This window comes from Bactrocera tryoni, chromosome 4, assembly GCF_016617805.1.
Source record: "Bactrocera tryoni isolate S06 chromosome 4, CSIRO_BtryS06_freeze2, whole genome shotgun sequence".
NCBI classification, from domain to species: domain Eukaryota; kingdom Metazoa; phylum Arthropoda; class Insecta; order Diptera; family Tephritidae; genus Bactrocera; species Bactrocera tryoni.
Window position 1 is genome coordinate 61,959,600 of NC_052502.1, and position 24,852 is coordinate 61,984,451.

General features: G+C 34.3%; 3 protein-coding genes across 6 annotated transcripts in view; 1 reads left to right on the top strand and 2 right to left on the bottom strand.

The window, feature by feature from the left end:
- Positions 1-1,632: 1,632 nt before the first annotated feature.
- LOC120775050 (protein kish-A) lies at positions 1,633-2,193 on the bottom strand. Its single transcript, XM_040105031.1, has 3 exons — positions 2,080-2,193; positions 1,909-2,018; positions 1,633-1,847 (listed from the first exon to the last, which is right to left on the bottom strand). The coding sequence occupies exons 1-3, from the start codon at positions 2,080-2,082 to the stop codon at positions 1,742-1,744; spliced, it is 219 nt and encodes a 72-aa protein (XP_039960965.1). The 5' UTR covers positions 2,083-2,193; the 3' UTR covers positions 1,633-1,741.
- Positions 2,194-3,352: 1,159 nt separating this feature from the next.
- On the top strand, positions 3,353-5,221 carry LOC120775623 (U3 small nucleolar RNA-associated protein 15 homolog). The gene is made up of 2 exons (XM_040105872.1): positions 3,353-3,555; positions 3,620-5,221. The coding sequence occupies exons 1-2, from the start codon at positions 3,466-3,468 to the stop codon at positions 5,099-5,101; spliced, it is 1,572 nt and encodes a 523-aa protein (XP_039961806.1). The 5' UTR covers positions 3,353-3,465; the 3' UTR covers positions 5,102-5,221.
- A 2,140-nt stretch (positions 5,222-7,361) lies between these two features.
- The window catches only part of LOC120775577 (ubiquitin-conjugating enzyme E2 Q2), a 29,719-nt gene continuing 12,228 nt past the window's right edge, over positions 7,362-24,852 (bottom strand). For 3 of the 4 annotated variants that reach the window (XM_040105813.1, XM_040105812.1, XM_040105811.1), the window contains 7 exons: positions 14,532-14,648; positions 13,944-14,207; positions 13,802-13,876; positions 9,890-10,181; positions 9,673-9,821; positions 9,515-9,593; positions 7,362-9,446 (listed from right to left, as the gene is read on the bottom strand). In XM_040105813.1, coding sequence (XP_039961747.1) covers positions 9,415-9,446; positions 9,515-9,593; positions 9,673-9,821; positions 9,890-10,181; positions 13,802-13,876; positions 13,944-14,207; positions 14,532-14,648 — 1,008 coding nt within the window. In that variant the 3' untranslated portion in view covers positions 7,362-9,414. The remainder of the gene's footprint in view (positions 9,447-9,514; positions 9,594-9,672; positions 9,822-9,889; positions 10,182-13,801; positions 13,877-13,943; positions 14,208-14,531; positions 14,649-24,852) is intronic. The other variant, XM_040105814.1, reaches the window with a different exon arrangement.

The following is a 24,852-nucleotide window of genomic DNA, read 5'->3' on the forward strand; positions in this document are numbered from 1 at the left end:
CTGCTCTGTAGGCATGCTGAGCCGCATGCAGGGGTGCTCTCTTCAGCACAGGCCACCTTATTTCATGGTCCACGATCTTCTCCATGGTTTTTGGTAGGAAAGACGTTAGACTGATTGGCCTGAAGGATTTCGCCAATGAGTAGTCTTTCCTACCCACCTTGGGTATGAAGATCACCTTCGATGTCCTCCATACTTCAGGGATGTACGCCATTGAGAGGCTTTCCCTAAGCAGCCGAATCAGGTGAGGCAGTAAATGCTGCTCCGAGAATAGCCCAGCAGAAACTGATTGGAGAAAAGTTCGTTATGTTCCTTAAGACATTAAAATGTGTTTCGTTTTCGCCACAAGTGGCCAATGAAGGATTCCTACGGTCATAGGAGCTCAAACAAACAGCATGACACCAGATCAAGAAAATATACATATATGTATGTATATATATATATATCACTATATATATGTATAAGTATATATAACTACTAGAGGACCCGTCCACGTTTCACTGTGGCTGATACATAGATAATACTACTACTACCATCTATATGATTTCTATTAGTTGGATTATAACTATTAGTTAATGAGTTATAGCATTTTTGTGAACAACTTGTGTTAGTTTACAAAAAAATTGATCATAAAGCATTTCGTGTGTTAATAAAGCTTTGCTTTTTGGGGTAAAATACTGTTGAATTTGGGCTCAGGGAAACCCACCGTTGAAAAGATATTTGCTAAGCGGGAATCAGGCGAAATGAGCAGCGAGAGAGAATAAAGAGGCGAAAGCTCTGTGCAAGGTGGGTGCCTCCCAAGTTCATAATCCAACAAAAACAACGAATAACTGCTCTTTAATCGTAATAATTATTATTATTTCCCACTCGAGTCCAATCGACAGTTATTGTAGTGGACTGCACATGATGAACCAGTTCTCAGGCGAGGAAAGACGAAAAAGTCGTCTGGAAAGGTTATGACATCAGTCTTTTGGGATGCACGTGGTATAATACACACTCAACGACTGATTACTGAGGAAGTTATAATCTATTTCACTGCGTATTTGGTTGCAGTTCTTTCCTACTATTTCAAATGCTTAGCAATTGTATTATTTTTGAGGAAGAATCTGTTTAAAAATGTACGGATATATTCAAATGATTCATACAAACATCAATTTTGAACAAATGCTTGTATGTGTAATGTATTTATGAGTTGTATTAAATTTTGACATAAAGATATTAAAAGTATCCTATGTCCTTACTCTGGTTGTAAGCTACCTCCCCACCAATTTTCAGCCAAATCGGTTTAGCCGTTCTTGAGCTATAAAAGGTGTAACTAAAAAAACTTTCTTTTATATATGTATATAGTTAAAATAAAATAAATGATTAGAAAGGAATTAGTGAAGTGTTAGTGGATATAAATCGGAGAAACACGCATTTTAAATAGTTGATTTTTTGAACTTTAAATGCAAATATCTCAAAAACCATAAGTCAGCGGCAACTATATATATATATATATATTCTTGATCTGGAGGAACTCCTCTATCTATACATACCCATTTTAACCCCGGAATGCTATTCTAAGTCGCAACTGGCCATAGTTCTAACCTGAATTAGTTATTGGCATATCTTAATCCTTGTCACACAAACACTTAGTCCAAATTTAATATAAATCATGTTATATGCCACAAAATTACAAAAAATTATTTTTATTCCTAACAAATCTCGACTCAACAGTTAAACGAAAAGAATTATATTGCTAGTATCACGTCCAAAACAATATGGAGATTGCCATAACCACGCATGCCACGGCAACATAAGGCGACTTTCGTTCTCCTATTCTTGCCAACTTCCAAAAAACACCAAGCAAGCTGCAATAAAATATTTTTTTTACATTTATTACTCCTTAAACTTTGCATGAGTTTAACTTACCCCGTCTTATTGCGGTCCATAATGCTAGGAAATAGAGATCGTAAATATGCACAAGTGCAAATGAGAAGTAAAATCACTGATAGCAAACTTTGAAAGTTGAATAATGCACTCTATGGAAACAGATTTAATTAACTCGGAGTAACGTAATAAAATATTTTCCTCTTTACTTACCATTTTGATTTTATATTTCTTAATAAACGTTGTAATACCAATATATTATTCTCTCAAAGATGACGTGCATCAATAATAATTCCATTTGTTTAGTTACCGAAATGTCAAATTAAAACACAACAGAGAGGCATAATGCATTCACAATAATGTCTAAACCCTTGTACCGTGGTCTAAGCAATGTTAGTAAAAAAAATATTTTAAATGTTATTAATCTTTTGTCCTTAGGCATTCACTTGTGAAAAAAATGGTAAGTGTTCAGGAGAGCGGCTTTTCCGAAAACATGCACCAATTTTCACGGGAAATGTCTTAAAATTCGTGTTTTGGTAAAGGTTCAGGAGAGCGGCTTTTCCGAAAACGTGCACCAGTTTTCACGGGAAATGCCTTAAAATTCGTGTTTTTAATTCCAATTTGCGAATATATATGGCGCGTCATGTATTTTCCTGTTTTTTGCAATAAAAACAATAAAAAATATTACGATTTTGCACGATATTTACGCTATAAATGGCATCACTGTTCGAAATTCAATTGAGCACTAGTGATACAAACAGTGATCGGGATCGAAATATCGATATTTTCAATATTCGAGTCTGAACGCGAATTGATAAAAATGAGAAATACATAATAGGAAAATAATAATAATTGGAAATATAAAAGAAATTAAAATATCGATATTCTCAATATTCGAGTCTGAAAAAGAATTGGTAAAAATGAGAAATACATAATAGAACAATTTATAATTCATTATTATTTTCTTCTTTCTGCAATAATAATGAATTATAAATTTTTCTATTATGTATTTCTCATTTTTATCATTTCTCGATCAGTCTCGAATATCGAGAGTATCGATAATTCAAAACGATCAGTTCATGAACCCATTCGAATTTACAACAGTGATGCAGGTGAGTAATTAAGAACTTGCCATTTTCGTTGAAGTGAAGTGATTATGAAGTTTTTCATATTTTTTTATGAAAATAACAAAAAAAAACCAATTTCTCTTATTAATTAACTAAACAATATCAATAATAATGTGTATATAATTGATAGAAAACATATTTTTAACATCCAAATTTTTCATTTCGGGAAATACGATGTTTTTCTATTAAAACAAAGAAAATCTTGTTTTTAAAAGCACGCGCCTAACATATTCGTAAAGTAGAACTAAAAACGAGTATTTTAAGACATTTCCCGTGAAAATTGGTGCACGTTTTCGGAAAAGCCGTTCTGCTGAACATTTACCCCGGTATTATTTATTTATATATTTATTAAGTGGCAACGCGAAATGTGAACAGACTACACGTGCAGCAAAAAGTCAAAACATTGTATCAATTTATTTGTTCGGTGGATTTATTAACAAATTGAATTAATAGTGATCTATTAAGTGCAAAAATGTCTCAGTTTAAACGATTGAACACTAAAAAGTACCTCAAAACCGGTAAAATTGTCACGCCTGATACTATATACTGGAAACAATTGAGTGTAAGATTGCTGTTTACAATAAACAATCGAATATTAAACAAGAGTGTTGTTTTTGCTTTCTTAGGTGCCTACACTTGTGAAAGAATTTGGTGCGATCGACTATGTAGACTTCAGTCCTATTGAGCCGCATTATTTTGCTGTGACTTGTTCTGTACGCGTACAAATTTACAATCCCATTACGAAATTGGTTGTAAAGAATTTATCACGATTTCAAGAAACTGCTTACGGAGGAACTTTTCGCCAAGATGGTCGTTTACTTGTGGCAGGTGATGAGCAAGGTTTGGTAAAACTTTTTGATCCCTCTAGCAAAAATGTTTTGCGGTTGTTTAAGGGACACAGAGGTCCAGTACATCGCGCGCAGTTTACACAAGATTTGCTGCATATTGCAAGTTTTTCAGATGATCGTACTGTAAAGTTATGGGATATTGCATCTGAGAAGGCTACATTGACGTTTGCTGAACATGAAGACTACATAAGAGCCGGAGCAATAAATCCCATGTCACCAGATACATTAATATCAGGTGGTTATGATGGTAAAATAAAGATGTACGACACTCGTACGCAACAAATTTCATACAGTATCGATCATGGCAGTCCTGTTGAATCATTGCTTTTTCTCCCTACGGGTGGTATTTTTATCAGCGCCGGCGGTACAGAAATGTGTGTTTGGGATGCTTTTGCAGGATGTCGACTACTCACGAAAATTTCACAGCACCATAAAACAATAACAAGTCTGCGTCTTGGTTCCAATGGCAAACGTTTGTTATCAGGCAGTTTGGATCGCCATGTTAAGATCTATGATGTTGCCACTTATCAAACTGTACATACGCTTGATTTCCCAAATGCTGTACTGAGTCTTGGTGTAGCACCGGGGGATCAGACGGTTGTTGCTGGCATGGTTGACGGTCTAATTTCAATCCAAAATATGGAAGTAGATCGTAATAAGGACGAAATAACTAAGAGGTCAACTAACAAACCTCCACCCTTAACTTCAGTTAAAGTAGATCATGAAATCCGTACTGGCGACTTTCAAAAATTACAAAGATATGATAACTTGTTGCGAAGGTACGAGTATGTAAAATGTTTGGACACTGTAATGAAGACATGTTTTGTACGACGTAATCCTGAAGTGACAATTAGTGTTATGCAAGAGCTCATACATCGCAAAGGCTTACATCGTGCATTAGCCGGACGAAGCCATGAATTTCTCTCACGGATGATATCATTCATATGTAATTACATTGGAGAACAGCGATTTATGCGCGTCATGATTGATGTTGCAATGATATTGTTGGATGTTTATGGATCGAAGTTTCATGAATTCACTGGTGTATTAGGCAAAGATTTTATAAGATTAGCTGGAGTGTTACGTCGAGAAGTCAACCTAACCTACGATTTACTAGAACTGCAGGGGTGTTTAGAATTACTTCAAACTGCTACAGAAGGTTCTGATAGCATTGATGAGATGATACGTTTTGTGAAAGCCGATAATGATCAACTAAAACAGTCTGCTCAAGCAAAGGAGTCGTCAATTCTGACAGTATAGCATTAGAATGTCATCAAATAGTGTAAATATATTGTGTGTAAATTAAGTACCGACAGACACTCAAACTTCCATAGTTCATGGCGTAATGGAAATTAAATAGAGATAAGTATTTTAAAACAATTGATTAGTTTTATTTCTAAAAATATGGGGAACTTTGATAAGGCATCTTGGCAGCAACATTAAGGACATTAAACCAACGTCGTTCTCAAAGAAAAATGCTTTGCTCCAAAAATGTCTCTCTATCTCTATTGAAAATCTATGAAACCAATTTTGTATACCTCAATTGAATTGAAAACTGTAAATACCATAGGGAGTTCCCTCCCTCTTCCTCTTAAAACAATATAAATTCATGCATTGTGTTAGGCGCCAACGAGGCAATGTGGTCCTTACATTAATATGAAAGTCCCAGAAGCAGTTGCTATGTATGTGGTTTTCGGGTCCATGTCCCAGAACCGACAATTCGCAGAAGAGGCTATCACCATTTGGTATAGGTGTCGGCGAGCAGTGAATTTTTTCTCTAATATTTATAAGTCAAAACTTGTTGAACTCATATCTTCCCAGTTTAAATTTTGGCTGACGCAGGCCAAAATTTTACTACCAAGAACAACTTAAAGAATGGAGTTCCACCCTGAAATTAAGTTTGGTCATAAGCCCGTTCATTTCCTGCTACACAATACATTTACGTAGCAAATTCTACGGCACACATGCTGTTCTAAGATTAAGGTGTCATTTTCGTGTAGATGCTATGTAGGTATCAGACATACTAAAGCAATCCCAAACAGACTCTCTAATGAGACATCGACAAACGACTCGAAGCTTTGATATTGTAGCAGCCGCGCCGTAATTTTTATAATGGAAGGCATACACACAACAATTGGTCGGTTGATTGAGTTGGGCTAGAAATTACGACACAACTTTTAATACAATTTTGAGGCCAACTTCATTTTGAATATTCACTTCGTTGCTTAAACATGAGTTCGGAAGTTGTTGCTTTTCTTATTATATATGACGCGCTCTCTTCGACAGCCGAAATAAAATGGGGAAATCGTTTGAAATCGCACGACCAACCCAAACACGATCCAACTAACACAACCAACTTGACAAAATATCAAAAAAATTTGATTTTCATCCAATCAGTTGGTTCAACTCATACAATTGCCCCATATACGTAACAACCAGTTGTACAATTCGATGAAATTGGTACAATAATTGGTGCGTGTATGCCTTCCATAAGAATATATATAGAACTGTTCCTTCAAGTGCTGAACACAATGAGCGCGACAGACTACAGCAGCATGACAGTGAACTGAAAATGGCGTCGTGAATCCTACTACATGAACATTTGTAAGAAGGCAGCGACATAGCAATGGCCGGCATGTACACAAGACAACACAGCTCTTCTTTTTGCATGTACACAATTTCGTTGTGGCCATACTAATACCTTGCACTTCAATGAAATTTTAATATTTTGTTCAAAGTGAAATTTTTTATGCAAAAAATAAGTAAATAGGTAAATGAATTTGCTTTAAATTATCAATTATTATTACAAATGATATAATAGAGCTTTTTTATGCTTTTATTTGTAAAATAACGTCAGGCTTGTTAGAGCTTTGAATAATTTTACATTTTACATATTAGTGGCATCACCACTCTACCTCCTCTTTCTATCTTCCATTCTACTGTCAACTCTACTGTCGTCCTACTGTCGTTGGCAAAAATAGGAGGATATTGAAGTTAGCGAGAACGACAACTGTCGGCCTGCAGTCGTGTAGTCGTGCAGCTGTCAAAATAACACTGCCCTTAAGAACGTGTGTATTTTAATATTTGACAGATGTAGTTTGCAGTCTGTCGCAGTCATTGTGTTTACACTTTCAACTCAACTGTCGTTGGCAAATATTGTATAAAAATATATTGAAGTTAGCGAGAGCGAAAACTGTCGGCCTGCAGTCGCGTAGTCGTGCAGCTGTCAAAATAACTGTGTCCTTAAGAACGTGTGTATTTTAATATTTGACAGATGTCGTTTGCCCTTACAATACCGGCGAAACTCTTTAATATGTTGGAAGAATTTACATTGTGTTGAAAGAGGTAAGGAATGAAATATACATAGATGCGTTTGAAAGTTGGATAATCCGTTCCGTAATTTATTCACGTTCATGTACTTTAACTTAAATAATGTTGCATTTATATTTTTATCAATGAAATAATTCACATATCATATACTGTAAAATATATTTGTAATATTAATAATAATGCAGCTATATTATTTATATGTGGGTATTCAATGTATTATATAGGTAGTTATTATATTTACTTCGACATTTTAAAATACAATATATACTATATGTATGTGTATCTTAACATACATTACACGCTACAAATTCTTAGCATATGCATATGATACATAGTATACGTAGCTACCTATGTAGTTGTAAGCCCATTATTTTGTTGATATTTAACCTAAACTGAATATAAAGTTCGTTTATCATTTCAAGTAATTTATAAATACTTAAATGATAGCGATCTTACAACTAGCCTTTTTAACAACATGTATTGTGGGTGTACGTACAGAACTTCTTAGTATAACTACTAGCGCATAATCATTTGTCAGCATGTATGTTTGTTTACATGGCATGAATGTGATTTTGATGAATATACAATACAAACTTAAATAATGTTTTTTTTATGATTATACGGTTTTTACATTTCTTATTGTTGCAATTTGGATCACTTTAATTTAATCATTATTAAATATTTCAATTACGATTAAACTTCCTTGTTTTTGTATTGCAATTGTTGTACGTATTTAATTGTAGTTCTTAGCAAACTTAAAAACTTGATTAATATGGACACGTTATTTATGATTATTTACTAGACTTCTGAATGAGATATTTGTATTTAGTAGGAAAAGAAACATAAAAGAGAAAACCATAAATAGCACATAACACATGTGAGACCACTGATTGAAATGAAAACATAACATACGAATAAATAAAATTCTCCTGATTGTGACAAAAATCTAAAAAAAAAAACATTTTAATAAACTTTAAATTTTGTTTCTTATTGCCAATATTATTGAGTATTTGCAATACTGCTTATAAGGAAAATATAATACAATAATGTGTATCTAGTTTTTATTGTAATAATCCACAAATAGCTTAAGTGAATACTACGGAGGGGATTAATCTTGCCTCAATATAAACTTGAAGCATTTAGAATTCCATGGAGCCGACTGTGCTGAGGTTCTATCAAATTTTTTAAAAGTCTTTCGACAATTTTCGATTTCATAGCAAAAGTAAACTTTTTAATTTATCAAAACAAAAACTTTAAAGGTTCTCTTCAATTGTATGCGATTGTTTAAAAGCAGTTTAGAGTTTTCTTTATTGTAATTTTTCAGCTCAGTATTAACTGTTTTGAAAAAGTACAACTGGTAAATTAAACTGTAGTCACTCCGTTTAATCGAAATTTATTCACAAGCAATATTTTCTATATAAATTATGTGGCATTTTGTAATTACTTTATTTATTATATTTTTACAACTATTTAAATAAATATTTCCACAAACGTTTGGTATTATAAGATACATCCCCTAACCTACGGTAGTGCGTTAAATTTTTCGGAACATAAATTCTCTCCTCTAGCTGAGTGTAATTGGAACTAAACATATGCTCACACATCTGCATAAATACAACTAAATATTTAATTTATTCAAATTTTTCTTTTCACAACTGCAACAAGGCCTAGCATAGTTGTTTTTCATTAATGTAGACGCTTATTTTTACACCCAAAATAGACACACATTTAGTTTAGACATGCATTTACATAAGTACATACGTAAAATATATTAATAGCATACGGTCTTTTGACGAATGGTAAACGAATATATCCTGTGTTCAAAAACCTTCAGTTCATATACATACAAATGTCTAGTATTGGATTCTCATACGCTTCGCATGTGGTCATTTACCAAGTAAATATGCTACTGTTCCAATTGTGTTGATTTACAAAGTGGTTTTAGAACTATGCTAGTAATATTTGCGCTTTCCTGCCAAATGTGATCATTGTTATAATTATTTGCTTATACTTTAAGTTTTTACTAACTTTTTCTAGTTCTCTTATATGTTTAGTGCCTTTTATGTATACATGGATAGATTTGTTTGCGTTTTATATCAACTATAATTTAAGTATATTTATAAGATATAATTATTTTGCTTTTTTTTGTTTTTTTAACGAAGGAAATGATAAAAACGTATATTAATATGCATGAATTACTCGCTATTTAGGGTAGAGAAAGAGACGATGCCGTTAATGCGTTTTTAGCCATCTTCTTTTGGCGGTGTGAACCACCCTGCAAAAAAGAAACGTCAAATTTAAATATTCGCGTTCGTTGGTGAAAAAAATATGTCAATTGCTCACCATTTTTCTCGTGTATTTGCACCAGGGATTTAAAGCTCTGCTGTGCACGCGCCAAGCTGTACTGACCCTGCGATAATGCCTAAAGATGGAATTTAGGAATTCCGCAACAAAAAAAAAAAAAAATAGCGAAATTTTTATAATAATAATATGGAACCTACCTTTGTAGCGCCAAATTGAATTCTGGCTTTACCCTTCACGAGGGTTGCGGCAATTTGCATGATGACAGCTTCCACAGTGTAAGCGGAGCTCCAGCCCTGTTTTGTCAGCAGTTCCATACATATGGCACCGCCCACGAGTACATAGCCACCTAAAAAAGCGTGACATGAAAATAACAAATGTTCAATGGTTTATTAGAAATTTATATATACAACACACCCGATATTATAGGATGCACTACTCGTACGAATGGCGGCTCAAATGGATAGGTTTCTTTGAAAATAATATTCAGCAATATGCTGTCTTTTCCTTCCTTCTCTTTGAGCATGACCAAGTCGTTGTGTAGCGGGCTGTCAGGATCAACAGATTTCAGGCGTATATTCCACTCGTATATCGAATCGTTTACTAACTCTATGGAGTACATATTACTCTTAAAGGAATCGGAACGGTAGATGTCACGTAGCTCTTTCATGAGACGATCGGTTGCTTGAACGGAACCAGAAACAGAACCCTGCAATATAATGATAAAAAAATCCTTATAATGTACTTCGAAATAAGCAGCCAGAGCTTTGCAGTTATAGGTATGTATGTATATTAAATTAAGAGGTGTTCAAGGAAGCATCTACGTGAATAGAAACAAAAACTATTGTAGCTTTATTCTCATTAATAAATAGAGTAAAAAAAAACTAAAAACAACTTACGTTTTAGTTTGATAAAATATTTATTAAAAATTGAAAAACATGAAACAAAATAACATATATGAACACCAATGTCAGTTTTGTTTTGTATAATTAAATTCAACGGCTTTTATGAGTTTCCCTCTCCTCTTCTTCTTCCTCTTTGTTTAAGGACCAGCAGTAGATGTTATTTTTTTATAACTTTTAAATCTTGGTGGAACCAAGTTCCTCAGTATAATTTCCCCAAATGATCCGAAATAGGGTAACCTGATACTCATATTTGCTCTTACAGCCTTAAAGTTTGACAGCATATTTTGCACAAGAATTTAGTGGTAACTCCCCTTTACCTAAGAAATTTTCGACTACCAACACAAAACGTATCCAAGTTTCACCGGAACAATCATTAACTTTAATGGCCTTAACGGCCAATAAAGAAATTCTTGCAGGCTAAACGTCTAGTTTTCAATAAAGTAGCTTTGCTCTACTGTTAGGTATTTCATATTTCATTTTACTGATCCAGTAAAAAAGTTTTTAGCATTTTCGCGTTTTGGATAAAAAATAACACAACTGTATGTGGTAATTGATATGGTTGAATTTCTGATAATTTTCATCGTAATCATTAAGTCCATTTAAAAAAAATAACTGGAGTAGAAGTTTCTACTGGTTGATACTTTTGTTAGATATTTTGTAAAAGTGTACTTTTTAGGCGTTTAAAACTATATTTATTAATACCAATGTCTCATTTGATCTCATACAAAGATTGTGTAAGGAAAATGTTTAATCCCGGTATTCTTGATCAGATTATATTGAATTTGTTCATTTAAAGTGGGTCAAAATCGAGTCCAAATGAGTCTGTCTTAAAGATATATGTATATAACAGGTGAAGCTAATAAAAGTCACAAAAAAAACGTCCGTTCTTAAAACAGCTGGGTCTATGAAATCAAAACGGTCCTGTTTCATCGCATTATGGATAAATTGTAAAGGTAACTAATTAGACAACAATTGTTGTATATTACACACTAGAAAACAACATAACTATTATTATTTTTGTTACAAAAACAATAAAGAATAGGGTTAGAAAAAGTTTAATATCATATAATAGCTAAACGTTCTTATTGGCAAACTGAATCAGCTTTGTAGCAAATTATAATGCACTGGTAATGGACAGCGAAAAATACTCTTCAGATTTGCATTTTGATGAGAGAAACAAACAAACTAAAAACAAGTTTAATTGTGGTCGATCATTAAGCTATGTACAATCGCAATTTCTAATAATTAATCGTATGTGCTATATTTTATATATTAGGAGTCAAATGGACCAATTGCTGGCATTTTCGTATCGTCTTAACTTATATTGCAAGTAATGTTACTTAGAAGAATACCACAAGTGTAAAATAAAATAATTCTTAAGCTCCTCATTTCGGCGTTATATGGGAAGTAAATAGTATTTATGCAGTGGTACAAACCAAACTATTTTCAAATCGACTAAAAAGAAAAGTGGATATGAAACTTCTCCTAAAAGTGAACGGCGACCAATCCCTTAGAAAATTTGTTTGACTGACCTATGTTTCATATTACATTTTAAATTATAAAAATATTATAAACTTGTTGTTTTAATGTATAGTAGGTCCTACCGATAAAAAGAAAACGATTTCAGTAACGGAAGGAGGCCGATTTATATTCAGACGTTGGGATATGGCGAAGCTGCTCAGCTATTCTATAAATATTCTGAATCTCTTTTATAGTCACTTTTTAGCATTGATTGATTGATTGATTTAATACGAGGAATGCACCGCGACCTTTGGTCTATTGTGCCCTCTCCTAACTTACATAGACTCACCTAGCCCCAGCGCATTGATGAAGTTCAATAGACTTCCTGGCGCTAGTGAGGCTACGCGATCCCTATCTGGAAACATTGATCCAAGGGCCTTAGTCCTGCGTCTACAGACTGCTGTGCAGTCAATCAGCAGGCGCTCCGGGGTTTCAGGCTCCAAGTCGCAGAACCGGCAGTTAACGCAAGACGATAGGCCCATGTTGTACAGGTGCCTATTCAACTTGCAGTGACCGGTATACCATGCGACCAGTAGATTGAGTTTTTTCCTGGGGAGGTTTATTCTAACCTTGAACCTACTCAAATTGTATCCTCCCATTAGCAGCTTGGCATGTCTCATACCGCGCGTTTGCCGCCAGTGCTCTTCCCTGCCCACTCCTTCTTCCTTGCGAAGTAGCTCCTTTAAGGTGTGTGGACCTACCCCAATAAAGGGTTCTGGTCCCACCATCTTGGTGGAGGCTGCGAAGCGGGCTAGCTCATCCGCCAGTTCATTACCGGCTATACCTCTGTGACCCAGATTAGGTGTACCTGGTTACGTTCTGCAAGGCTGTTCAGCCTTTCCCTGCACTCCTGCACTAATAGCATAGTTAATTATATTTTATTCGTTAGCAGACATCCTCGTATTTGCTGGTTTGCTAAACAAACAAAGTACATACAAGGTATGTTCCAAAGTAAACAGGACTTAAAAAAAAACAAATAGTTTTCGGCAAAATCAATTTACTTTATTCAAAATAGTCTCTTTCTGCTTCAATACAGCTTTTTGCACGGTCCAAAAGCCTGTCGAACGAGTGTTTTAGTCGTTGGCCAGTATGCCGGTGCAAGCCTTTTGAATAGCCTCTACGTCTGCATAACGCTTTCCTTTCATGCTCAAATGCATTTTTCCGAAAAGGAAGAAGTCGCACGGTGCCATATTAGGTAAATATGAGGAGTAGTTAATGGTTGAAATGTGTTTTTTGGTCAAATAATCGGTCACAAGCCTCGATCGAATGTTGGATTCTGAGCAATTTTTGCGGAACAAAACGTGCACACACTTTTTGTAAGCCCAAATGTTCGATCAAAATGCTATAAATCGATGTTTTGGAGATGTTCACTTCCACTTCCATGAATTTCAATGATGATTTCGGCTGATTTTTGATGAATTCACGCACAGTTTCGATGGAATTTCCGGTGATCACGGATTTTGATGTTGATCGACATTTATGTCCTCACGACCACTTTGAAAACGTTGAAACCACTCGTGCACTATGCTACGGGATAAGCAATCATCGCCATAAACTTGTTTCATCAATTGAAACGTTTCGGTAAAAGGTTTACCAATTTTAAAACAAAATTTAATGTTTGCTCTTTGTTCGAAGCTCATTTTCGCACCGATAATACAAGCATACTGACACTTAAAACACAATAACTTCACTTCCAATCAATGAAATGTCATGAAATCAATGATATCTCACTGGACAATCGATAAAGATAGCAGATTCTAACGCACCAGTCGACATATACATGGCTCCACCAGGGGGCGCTAGATTCAAAAAGTCCGGTTTACTTTGGAACAAACATTGTATATGTATGTATGTATAGAAATACATGTGTATACTTATACTCGTACATATATATTCAACTCACCTTTAAATAGTCTTGTCTTTGACTTTGTCGTAGTCTTTCTAATGTGGCCAGATGTTCCACTTCCATTTCATCCTTCTGCGAAACAAAAAAAATCAGTCAAGTGCATTCATGTAAATATTTTATTGTGTTTGTGTAAAATTACCTCAACTTTATTCGCGCTGCGTCCGTCGTCCATTTCCAATGGTAGATCCTCGTCGCCCTCACTCTCCTGCTCGCTCTCGCATATAAGATCTTCTACATCATCTTGATCCGAATCGATGTCCTCGATCTGATGCTGCGCTGCCGGCTGCTGATGCAATGGTGACGCACTTGGGGGTGGCAATTGAAACGGTATTGTGAGGTTATCGATATCGGGTGGCAGTGGGACATTGTGCAGGCGGCACAGTTCACGTAGTAATATGCCAACCTACGGACGAACCAAGAAACAAGGGTAAACAACAGGTGCATAAATTCATTACAAAAGCGTCAAGCGAAGAGTACGCCAAACTGATAAAACAAACAAACGCACGGATTAAATAAAAAAGTAGATTAAACACCAACGCAATAGTGTTGATTTTGCTGTTAGACTATTACTAATGGTCGCTACTCTATATGCTACACACTACATACAAGCATATTTATATGTTTGTGTATGTAAAACCATTTGCTTTGCCGGTGGTACAGCTGTGACCATGATGTTTAACTAGGCGATAGTGGTGGTCGGTGTAAATTCCCTACAAAGTTCACTCACCTGATTTATAACATGATTATCACGTCCATTCGTATTGCTAAGTATTTGTACGGCATTTGTTACGCTTGTCTCTTCACTCTCTGCAAACCAAACGGGCGGCGAGGATGGATACGTTTCCTGAAAATAAGCAAAAAGAGGATATAAATCATAAAAAATTATATATTAATTAGGTAAGCGAAAAATAAAAGTCATAGCGACTATGAATAGCATAATAAAAATAGCTCGTGTGTGTGAAGTTATGAGTTGTTATTATCAATGTGTGTGAAAAGAAGGTGAATTTTTTGACAACTGTATTCACTTTGTATTTTATAAAAGATTGATAAATGTGTTATAGCCTATTTTTTATCTATTGTGCATTATGATTTACGATAAATATAGGGTTTTTCAATAAGAGCGCTACAGAAGTTTTTTTTTTTTAAATAGATCAAAAACGGTTTGGGATATCAATGAAATTCTTTATTCCTATGAAAGTACATTCGATTCCATTATTTATGGATCTCGATTTCTTTTGCATGGCCACCACGGGTACGCTTGCCAGAAGACGAGACCCTGAACCCAATTTTTGACGATTTTCAAGCATAAATCAGCCGATACTGCTGCAATTTCACGTTCGATATTCATACAAAGTTCATCAAACGTCGCTGGCTTGTTGGCATAGATCATACAATTGATGTAGCCCCACAGGAAATAGACTAACGACGTCAAATCGCACGACCGGGGCGGCCAATTGACTGGGCCATTTCATGAAATAATACGTTCACCAAACTTGATTTCCAATAAATCGATTGCGACATTCGCAGTGTGGCTTGTGACGTGTTGGAGCCACATATTGTCCAAGTCTATATCATCCAATTCGGGCCAAAATATTCGGTTATCATTGAGCGGTAGCGATTCCCAATCACAGTAACGTGCCGGTCTTGATCATCATGGAAGAAATACGGCCCAATGACGACGCCGGCCCATTAACCGAACCAAACCGTAATTTTTTCAGGATGCAATGGTGATTCATTTAGTACGTATGAATGTATTTTCACAGAAATTAAGAATTTTATTGATATCTCAAACCGTTTTAGTTTTATTAAAAAAAACTTTTGTAGTGCTCTTATTGAAAAACCCGCTTTTAAAGGTAAGGCCACTGACCCCGAATTTTGGTATTAAATTTTAAAAATTTTGACTCGGTATTGGATAGTATATCTTTCCATGATGAAATGCCAAACAAACTTTACTTAAGAAAAATGTCAAAAGAGCGGAAAAATATGACGTCGTTGGTTGTCTCTGTCAGTCTACTTTTGTACCGTACCTATTGAAAATCCAGTTATAATATATTATATATTATTAAAAAATAACTCATTTGTGAAAATATGATATTATGAACTTACAGTTATGGAAAATTTTTTTTTGTTTTCTAATTTTATCATATTTCATGAAAAAAGAAAGCAAGAACTTTGAGAAAAGCATCGCATATTGGTGTTTAAGTGAGCTTATCTACTGTGAGTAAAAGTGCTAACGAATGCTGCATATTTGAAACCATTTTTTCAACAAAAAAACTACCACCTCAGGTTCACCGAAAATAAACACGATTGCATTTTACACCTAAGCATGTGGCCTTAAAGTCTGATTGGAGCTATGTTGTAATTTCAGAAGAACAAACTAGTTTTGTATGGGGTCGATTTATTTCTAAGATCTTCGGAAGGAGGAACACAAGTTGGACCGACTACATAGTCGTATGTGCTGTGTGAGCATATTTGGAGCAATTACGTGCGAACTGCAAAATTCACACTGCCCGGATATTTATGCCTAGGATTGAAGAACAGAAGCCGATTTAATGCAGTGGGCACCTTACTCACCTAACATCAACGGAATAGAAATGGTGTGTGGATGGTTAGCTCGCAAAGTTTTCGAGTCTGACCTGCAGTATTTCACTAAAGAGGAATTATAAATTATATTGAAAATTGTACGAATTGCTACCCAATCGGATCTTTGAAATCATTCTCAACAAGGCGGGATTGACTCATTATTAAAATAATATACAAAAGTTTAAATTAGTTTATACAAATTATAAAATGTGCTATGAAATGTAACCTAACTTTATACATTTTTTTGTTGATTTCGAAAAGGTACTATTAAAAATATGGTAAAAAGATAAAGTACTAATTGTTGTTTTATTTGGTATAAAAATTATTCGTTAATAAACGCTAATAATTTTAGAACTGTAGCTTCATTAGTGCCGAAGGGTGCTGCCCTGATGAAGCGCAGTATACATACCATACATAGGTATTTGGTATAAAGTTAACCATGAAAATACTGTCCCAATTTCAATAATAGTCGTAATTTGGACAAAGGGCGTGGCTATCAGCCGATTTTTATCAATTTCTACGCCTGATATAGCGGCAGTGATTTGTGAAATATTTACATTAATGGGGAATTAACTATTTTATTTCTGCATAAAATTTCAAAACTCCATTGCCTGTCCCAAATTATAATTTTGAATTTTAACTTGTGACTTAGACAATCAATGCTGGTTTGCAAGGTGTCTCATGCGGTTGAAAAAAATTATAATTGCACAATTCATTCGCAAATTGTGAGGTCAAAAAAAAATAAATATGTATAAATGATCAGCGTGACGAGCGAAGCTTGGACGATAACAGCAACTGGTAAGTCGACGTTGAGTTTTCCGAGAAAAGTTCTGCGAAAGATTTAAGGTCCTTTGTGCTTTGGCCACGGCGAATATCGCATTCGATGGAACGATGAGCTGTACGAGATATATAACGACATTTACATAGTTCAGCGAATTAAAAGACAGCGGCTATGCTGGCTAGGACATGTTGTCCGGATGGACGAAACTACTCCAGCTCTGAGAGTATTCGACACACTACCCGCCGGGGGAAGCAGAGAAGAGGAAGACCTGCACTTCATTGGAAGGACCAAGTGGAGAAGAACCTGGCTACGCTTGGAACATCCAAATGGCGCCAAGTAGCGAAAAGAAGAAACGACTGGCGCGCTGTTGTTAACTCGGCTATAATCGCGTAAGCGGTGTCTACGCCAATTAAAAAGAAGTAAGAGTATAAATGAGCAGCGTGGCGAGCTGAGTCGATTTAGCATATATGTACATACATACATATGTACACTCGGAGAAAAAAAAACCAAGCACTCTACAGAGTGGCTTTAAATAGCTCAAAACTTAGATACATGTTGTCCTAAGTTTCACATTTTTCATTGAGAGTCAACCACTTTTATTTCGTTCATGTTTCAAGTTTATATAAAAAAAACATAACATACTAAGTATATATAACAAAATATATAGTTTAAAACTTGTTTTAGTGAAAAATGTAAATACACACACATAACAAACCCCAACTAAAATTTGTTATGGACCGCCCTCCTCCTAATAACCTCGGCTATTCGTTTAGGCATGGATTCAAACAAACATTGAAGATAATTTTTGTTAATTTCTTCATTCCCCACAGCTTCAATAATTTTTTCCATTTCTTTTAGATTTTTTGGACGCTTTTCTTTTATCCTTTTTTTTAATTCTTTTAGATTTTTTGGACGTTTTTCTTTTATCCTTTTTCCCATATATGTTATGCCAACAGTTCTCAATTGGATTGAGATCTGGACTGTTTCCTGGCCAGGTGAGAGACGCAATTCCATAAAACACTTTTTGTTTTGTAACCTGTAAGTGTTTGTAATGAATTATTGAAAAATGTATTTCAATATTTTTATGCTTTAACTTTTTGGGTGTGTTCGGGCAGCTGCTCAATAGTTGGCAAAACGCTTTTTCTCAAAATTCCAATGTATTTTTCGGTATTCATAGATCATTTTAGAATAATAAGCTGCCCAACACCAAACTTGTTTATAGCCCTCCACACCATTAAACAGGGCGAATGCTTTACGTTGGGCAAAACACAGCTTTCCTAAAAACGCTCCACTTCCTTACGGCGCACTGTGGCCTTTCCGTAGGGTCCAAATAAATTAAATTTGGATTCGTCGGAAAAAATAACATTTCCCCAATCCGTTGAACTCCATATTTTGTGTGACTTTGCCCACTCTAGTCGCTGTTTCTTCATTCGTGCAATGAGAAGTATCTTTTTGGCTGGACGTCGCTCTCGTAATCCAAGATTATTCAGGAGGTGTAGTTATTTCTACCCCAGTGGTTTCCTAAAATGTTGCATTGATTGTTCCAGCATGTTGAAAGCGATCACTAACACACATCCGTTTAATTTGTCGTTCGTGACGGGGCTTTACTTTTTGTGGACGTCCACTGCTCTTTTTTTCAGCTAATGAATTAAAATTCGTATAATTTTTAGTTATATTGCGCATGTTCCAATCACTTATGTCCATTTCACGAGCTATTTGACGTTTGGATATTTTATTTTTAATAAAGCTACTATTTCTGCTTTATTTTCTGTTGACCCCACCATGTTCAACTTTAGTTATTTTCACAACTAACTCAAACGAAAATACCGCAAATATTGAAACGAACACGTGCGGTGGCTAATGGTTTTAGAAATAACGGTAAACTAATGTAGTCACATAACAAAAAAGCCAAATAAGACAAATAGCGAATTTTGAGCAAATAATGACAGTTCAAAATAGGAATATTAGAAAATTGTCGACTGCGTGGGTTTTTTTCGCCGAGTGTAGCTGCCATGCAGACTTATCGATCAAAATATGGAAAATTTTTTTATTTGACAAGATAAGTATTCAAAAAATTTGCCATGTATTAGTATTCAAGGCAACGATATAATCTCCGAACAAATTGTTTACATCAGACCACTATATTATATTACTACTGTACAAACAGACCGATCAAAATCAAACTCTCATACGGAAACTTTTTTATTTGCAAAGGTTTCGGTACAATGGTTAAAGGTATAACTAACATAGTGTATCACAGAAATAAGTATGCACTATATATTGGCTTAAAAAAGTCAAATTATTTGCAAAATAAAAAAATATATATTTTGTGTTTTTTTACATAATATGACAGACTGATATCATTGACATATTCGGTTTATTAGGAACCGTTAGATTTACTCAGTAAAGAAAATCACGTCACATACATACATAAATATGTATGCAATTTATCATTTTCAGTATAGTTTCGATTAATACACAGTGTTTATACGTTTCTGGGGAAACAATTAGTAGTTGTTTTTTTTTTTTTGAATAATAATTTTCCAAAGTTTTCATTAAATTTCATCGGTAATTGCAATTACATGTTGATCATGGAGCAGCCCTGTATACAAAAAATAGTGAAAAATACAAAAAAGAGGGAATACAAAAAATAAGGAAAGATGGACGACTAAAAGATAATAAAAGACAGAGGTTCAGGCTAATCCGTATTTATTTAAAAGTTTATAGTTTAATTTAATTAATTTGAAGTGAAAAATGTGTGTAAAGTGTGTTTAATGTGGTAAAATAGCTTGTTGAAATGTTCGAATTTTGGGAATTTTTGAACTTTAAGGTCGAATGTCTCGTAAACTGAACGTTTGCGGTACCTATGTATAACCCTATGTATTTTTAAATAAGGGGGAAAAAAACCCACGCACTCTACAGAGTGGCTTTAAATAGCTCAAAACTTAGATACATGTTGTCCTAAGTTAAATATTTTTCTTTGAGAGTCAACCACTTTTATTTCGTTCATGTTTCAAGCATTTTTATATTAAAAACATAACATATATAACAAAATATATAGTTTAAAACTTGTTTTAGTGAAAAATATAAATACACACACATAACAAACCCCAACTAAAATTTGTTATGGACAATAATGTAATTTTTAAACAAAGTATTTACATACATATTTTATGTTTTATATGATCTTTATTTAGCAATAGAATACATAACAAATCAAAATTACATTTTTTGCACAAAAATTACAAAAAATTTACAAAAACAATTACTCATAATACTGCCTTCACGAATATGACAGATTGATATCATTGACATATTCCGTTATTAAGAACCGTTAGATTTTCTCAGTAAAAAGCGAAAATCACGTCACATAAATATGTATGCAATTTGCTATTTCAGTATGGTTTCGATTGATACACAGTGTTCATACGTTTCTGAAACAATAAGTAGTTGTTTTTTTTATAAAATAATAATTTTTTAAAGTTGTCATTAAACATAGAGAACACTTCTAGAAATCTGTTATTTTCTCAGATGAAAGTACGTATAATATTTTTGGCTCAGATGGACATGAAAAAAGTATGGAGAAATTAAATACAGGCTGCCATGGTAAAACATGGTGGTCAGTCGCACATGCTATGGGGGTGTATGGCAGCAACCACTGAAGGGAATCTTGTATTCATTGAGCACACAATGGACAAATATGATTACCTTATTATATTAATATCGAATTTCAACGAAAGTGCATCCAAATTAGGACTTGAATGATCATTTGTCTTCCAACACGACAATGATTCAGAACACATCGCTCACATTGTTAAGGAATGGCTACTTTACAAAACACCCAAACAATTAAAAACACCAGCCCAATCTCCTGATGTGAACCCTATCGAATATTTGTGAGATTAAGAGATTGAGAGAAAGAACCTTTGAAAGCTGCTTTAATCGAAGAATGTGGCAAGATTCTAACTTCAGTGACCCAAAAACTGGTAAAGTCCATGCCATCCAGATTGAATGCAATAAAAAATCCAATAAAATATTAACGGTCCATCAAAGCTCAAAAATAAAACCGTTGGAACTTTTTTTGGAATGTATTATTATTGCACACATACTCTAGTGACGTAATTTTTAGCGTTTTAAACATTTTTTTCTGTAATTTGAAAAATTATTAATTTAAGTTTCTGTTTTTGCTAATGCTTTTAATAAAAATATGAAATAACTGAAAAAAATAAAAAAATGGATATTATTATTTGTTCTGAGGCATTTGTTTCTCAAAACAAAACGTATAAGCACAGTGCATACTTATTTTTGTGATGCACTGTATGTATGTAAGTACCAAATTCATTATTTTAAACCCAAAAAATGGCGATAAAAATATAATTGTTTAGGAGTAATTATAAGTTATAATTAAGGAGTAAATACATGTCCTTTACTTCTGTTCGAGAACACAATAGATGTATTAGTATTAAATAAGTTGATCTTTTAAGTAAAAAAAAAAATATTAATGTAAAATTTCGCGAAGGAGAAATTGGATAAGAATGGTATCAAAAATTAGTAATATTGGAACATACGTATATACCCTAACTCTGATAAAGTAAGATAATTATAACAATCGAGTTAGTCCATTTAACTGTAAAGTATATTTTCTGAAAAGACCTGGTCTTAATAAAAGAACGCTCGGCAAAATTTTTTCAAATTACTTCAGAGCCACAAAACAAAAAAAATATTTAACTGGAATACTGTAAAAATTGATGCCACTTCAGCTAGTTTCCCAAACACCGCATTTGCAATATTAGGCCCTGGGGGATTACTTCATCTATTGCAGACTGAAGAAGGTTGATATCTGGAAGGTTTCAAAGCTCACACTATCTAACCGGTATTTGCAATATTTGATTATTTCATCTATTGCAGACTCAAGAAGATTTGAAGACCGAAACAAATCCCTTAATGTAGAACGAGAATATGTCGACGAATAAGGCCATAATTTCATTTTAAAAAGTGTTCGAAACGAAAGACTTTTCATCTTATCTAGTAGTCTATTAAGCGAGATATATGTATAAAGAGCTTCAGTATTCAAATTAATACATGGTAAAACCAAAAATATAATTCACAATTTTCAACAAATTACAACTGAAATCCAAAAAGAAGCGAATATATTTACAACCTTAAGTGAGTTGAAATCTTGATATCTGTCGGATATTAGGCGTTTCGCATTCTCAGCGGTTGTTGGCGGTTTAATCGTTATAAAACTTGATACGTTTACTATACGTTTGTCATGCGACCTTATAAACTTATAAATGATGATCTCAAGGTTGAACTATATTTTATCGCACGTAAAAATAAATATATTATTTAACATAATTGCTATCATATAATATTATCATGTAACACAAAACATTGGTAAACCAGCCACAGATTTTGGTCAGCAGTCAAAATATTCAGTTTATTGTTCAAAGTTTTAAAGAAAAAGGCGATTTATATCAAATAAGCCGAGTACATAGAATAACTGTTGTCCGTCGAAGGTCTCTTAAAAATTTGATTCTGAAGATTAACCAATAGCCACCAAAAATCTAATTTTACAGACGGTATTTTAAAGTGTAAATGAATGTTGATTGACGGATTTCAGTGAACTCGAATCACAATACAAGGTGATTTCCAAAGTAAACAGGACTTTTTATATCTAGCGCCCCCTGGTGGCGCCATCTATATGTCGACTGGTGCGGTAGAATCTGCTATCTTTTTCGATTGTCCAGTGATAATTTCATGACATTTCATTGATTGGAAGTGAAGTTATTGTGTTTTAAGTGTTAGTATGCTTGTATTATCGGTGCGAAAATGAGCTTCGAACAAAGAGCAAACATTGATGAAACAAGTTTATGGCGATGATTGCCTATCCCGTAGCAGAGTGCATGAGTGGTTTCAACGTTTTCAAAATGGTCGTGAGGACATAACTGACAATCAACATGTGGCCCAAACAAAATCCGTGATCAACAGGAAATTCTATCGAAACTGTGCGTGAATTCATCAAAAATCAGCCGAAATCATAATTGAAATTCATGGAAATGGAATTGAACATCTCCAAAACATCGATTTATCGCATTTTGACCGAACATTTGGGCTTACAAAAAGTGTGTGCACGGTTTGTTCCGCAAAAATTGACTGACGACCAAAAATTGCTCAGAATCCAACATTCGAAGGGCGATTTAATTTAACTACTCCCCGTATTCACCTGATATGGCACAGTGCGATTTCTTCCTTTTCGGAAAAATGCACTTGCCCATGAAAGGAAAGCGTTATGCAGGCGTAGAGGCCATTCAAAAGGCTAAACGAGCTAAAACACTTGTTCGACATGCTTTTGGACCGTGGAAAAAGCTGTATTGAAGCAGAAGGAGACTGAATGTGGATGATTTTATAAAAAAGCCAATCATGGTTAACATGGCTTTTTTGCGGGTTTTCCCTGTGCAACTATGTGAGTATAAACTTATAAATATGACAGTTTTTTTCGTTCAAAATCCAAAAATTCTTTCCTCATAAGAAACAGTACAGTTTTATACAAACACATAGTTTACCTACTATGTTCGTTTAGGAGAATCATACTTACAGTTATTTCATTATATGTCCCTTATATTATTTCCGCATAAAAAAAATACATATGTCACTTACGTGGTAATTGTTAGACACAGTTATTATACTGAATTGGACTTTTGTAGTGAATCATTTCGTATTATCTAAAATAATTAAAATTTGACAATTTAATGACGAATAAAATCATCTACATACATACATATATCATTCCTGACGATTTCCCTAACTGATTGATGTTATTTTCTCAATCCAAGGGTTCAAGCAGATCCGACTTAATCGTGCGAAAGTGACTATGTGCTAAATGTCACATCAAAATAATTATTAGTTTAAGCTTGTCTTTCTGAAGTACAGTCAATTGAAGACATTAAACGTGAAACGCTACGCGCATTGAAGGCTATTCCGGAAATTGACTTTAATTTCTGTTTCGAAGATTGGAAAAAACGTTGACACAAGCTTATTGGAGCCAAAGGGGATTACTTTGACGGGGACGACATAGATTTTGAAGAATTAATTAAGAATTATAAAATTATAAACAAAGTCGTACTATTTTTTTGCTTATAGTAGTATAACTCGTTCATCGGTAAAAGTTTCAGTCGTATGTTGAATTTCGTTCCCACTTTTCTCAGAACAATAGGCGTGAAAGTGCATCAACTCGTCAATCAATGAAAACTCGATGTACGAGTTGTAAATTTTCTTTAAACGTTCTGAACTTTTACGAATTTCTTCCGTATTTAAATTGCCGAATTCAGCGATCATTGTGCCCATTACTCATGTCATCAAAATATACACATATTAACCGTACCTGTCTAGTACGCGAGCACTAAAGGCATCTAGTGTGCATCCAGCTTTGACGGAGCTTATGGCCTAAATTTGAAAATGATTGATAAGATTTAGACTTATTTACAGACCTGCCGAATGTTAAAACAATGGAAAATCGTAGCCTTCTGAATGGTTACATAGATTTTTACGGCGTCATTGAAATACGCTGGAACAGAAACATTTTTATATTAAACATTCGAGCCGAAAATTTGACTTCAAAAATATATTCGGCGATCTTTTTGATGACCAAACATGATTTATCACAAGGTCTGTCTGAAATCAC

Bases quoted from the DNA above. Each gene is read 5' to 3' on its own strand.
- LOC120775050 (XM_040105031.1), bottom strand. The intron at 1,848-1,908 runs GTAAGTTAAACT...ATTTTATTGCAG, and splicing joins ATGGACCGCAATAAGACGGG to CTTGCTTGGTGTTTTTTGGA.
- LOC120775623 (XM_040105872.1), top strand. From the start codon at position 3,466: ATGTCTCAGTTTAAACGATTGAACACTAAAAAGTACCTCAAAACCGGT. The intron at 3,556-3,619 runs GTAAGATTGCTG...TTGCTTTCTTAG, and splicing joins TATACTGGAAACAATTGAGT to GTGCCTACACTTGTGAAAGA.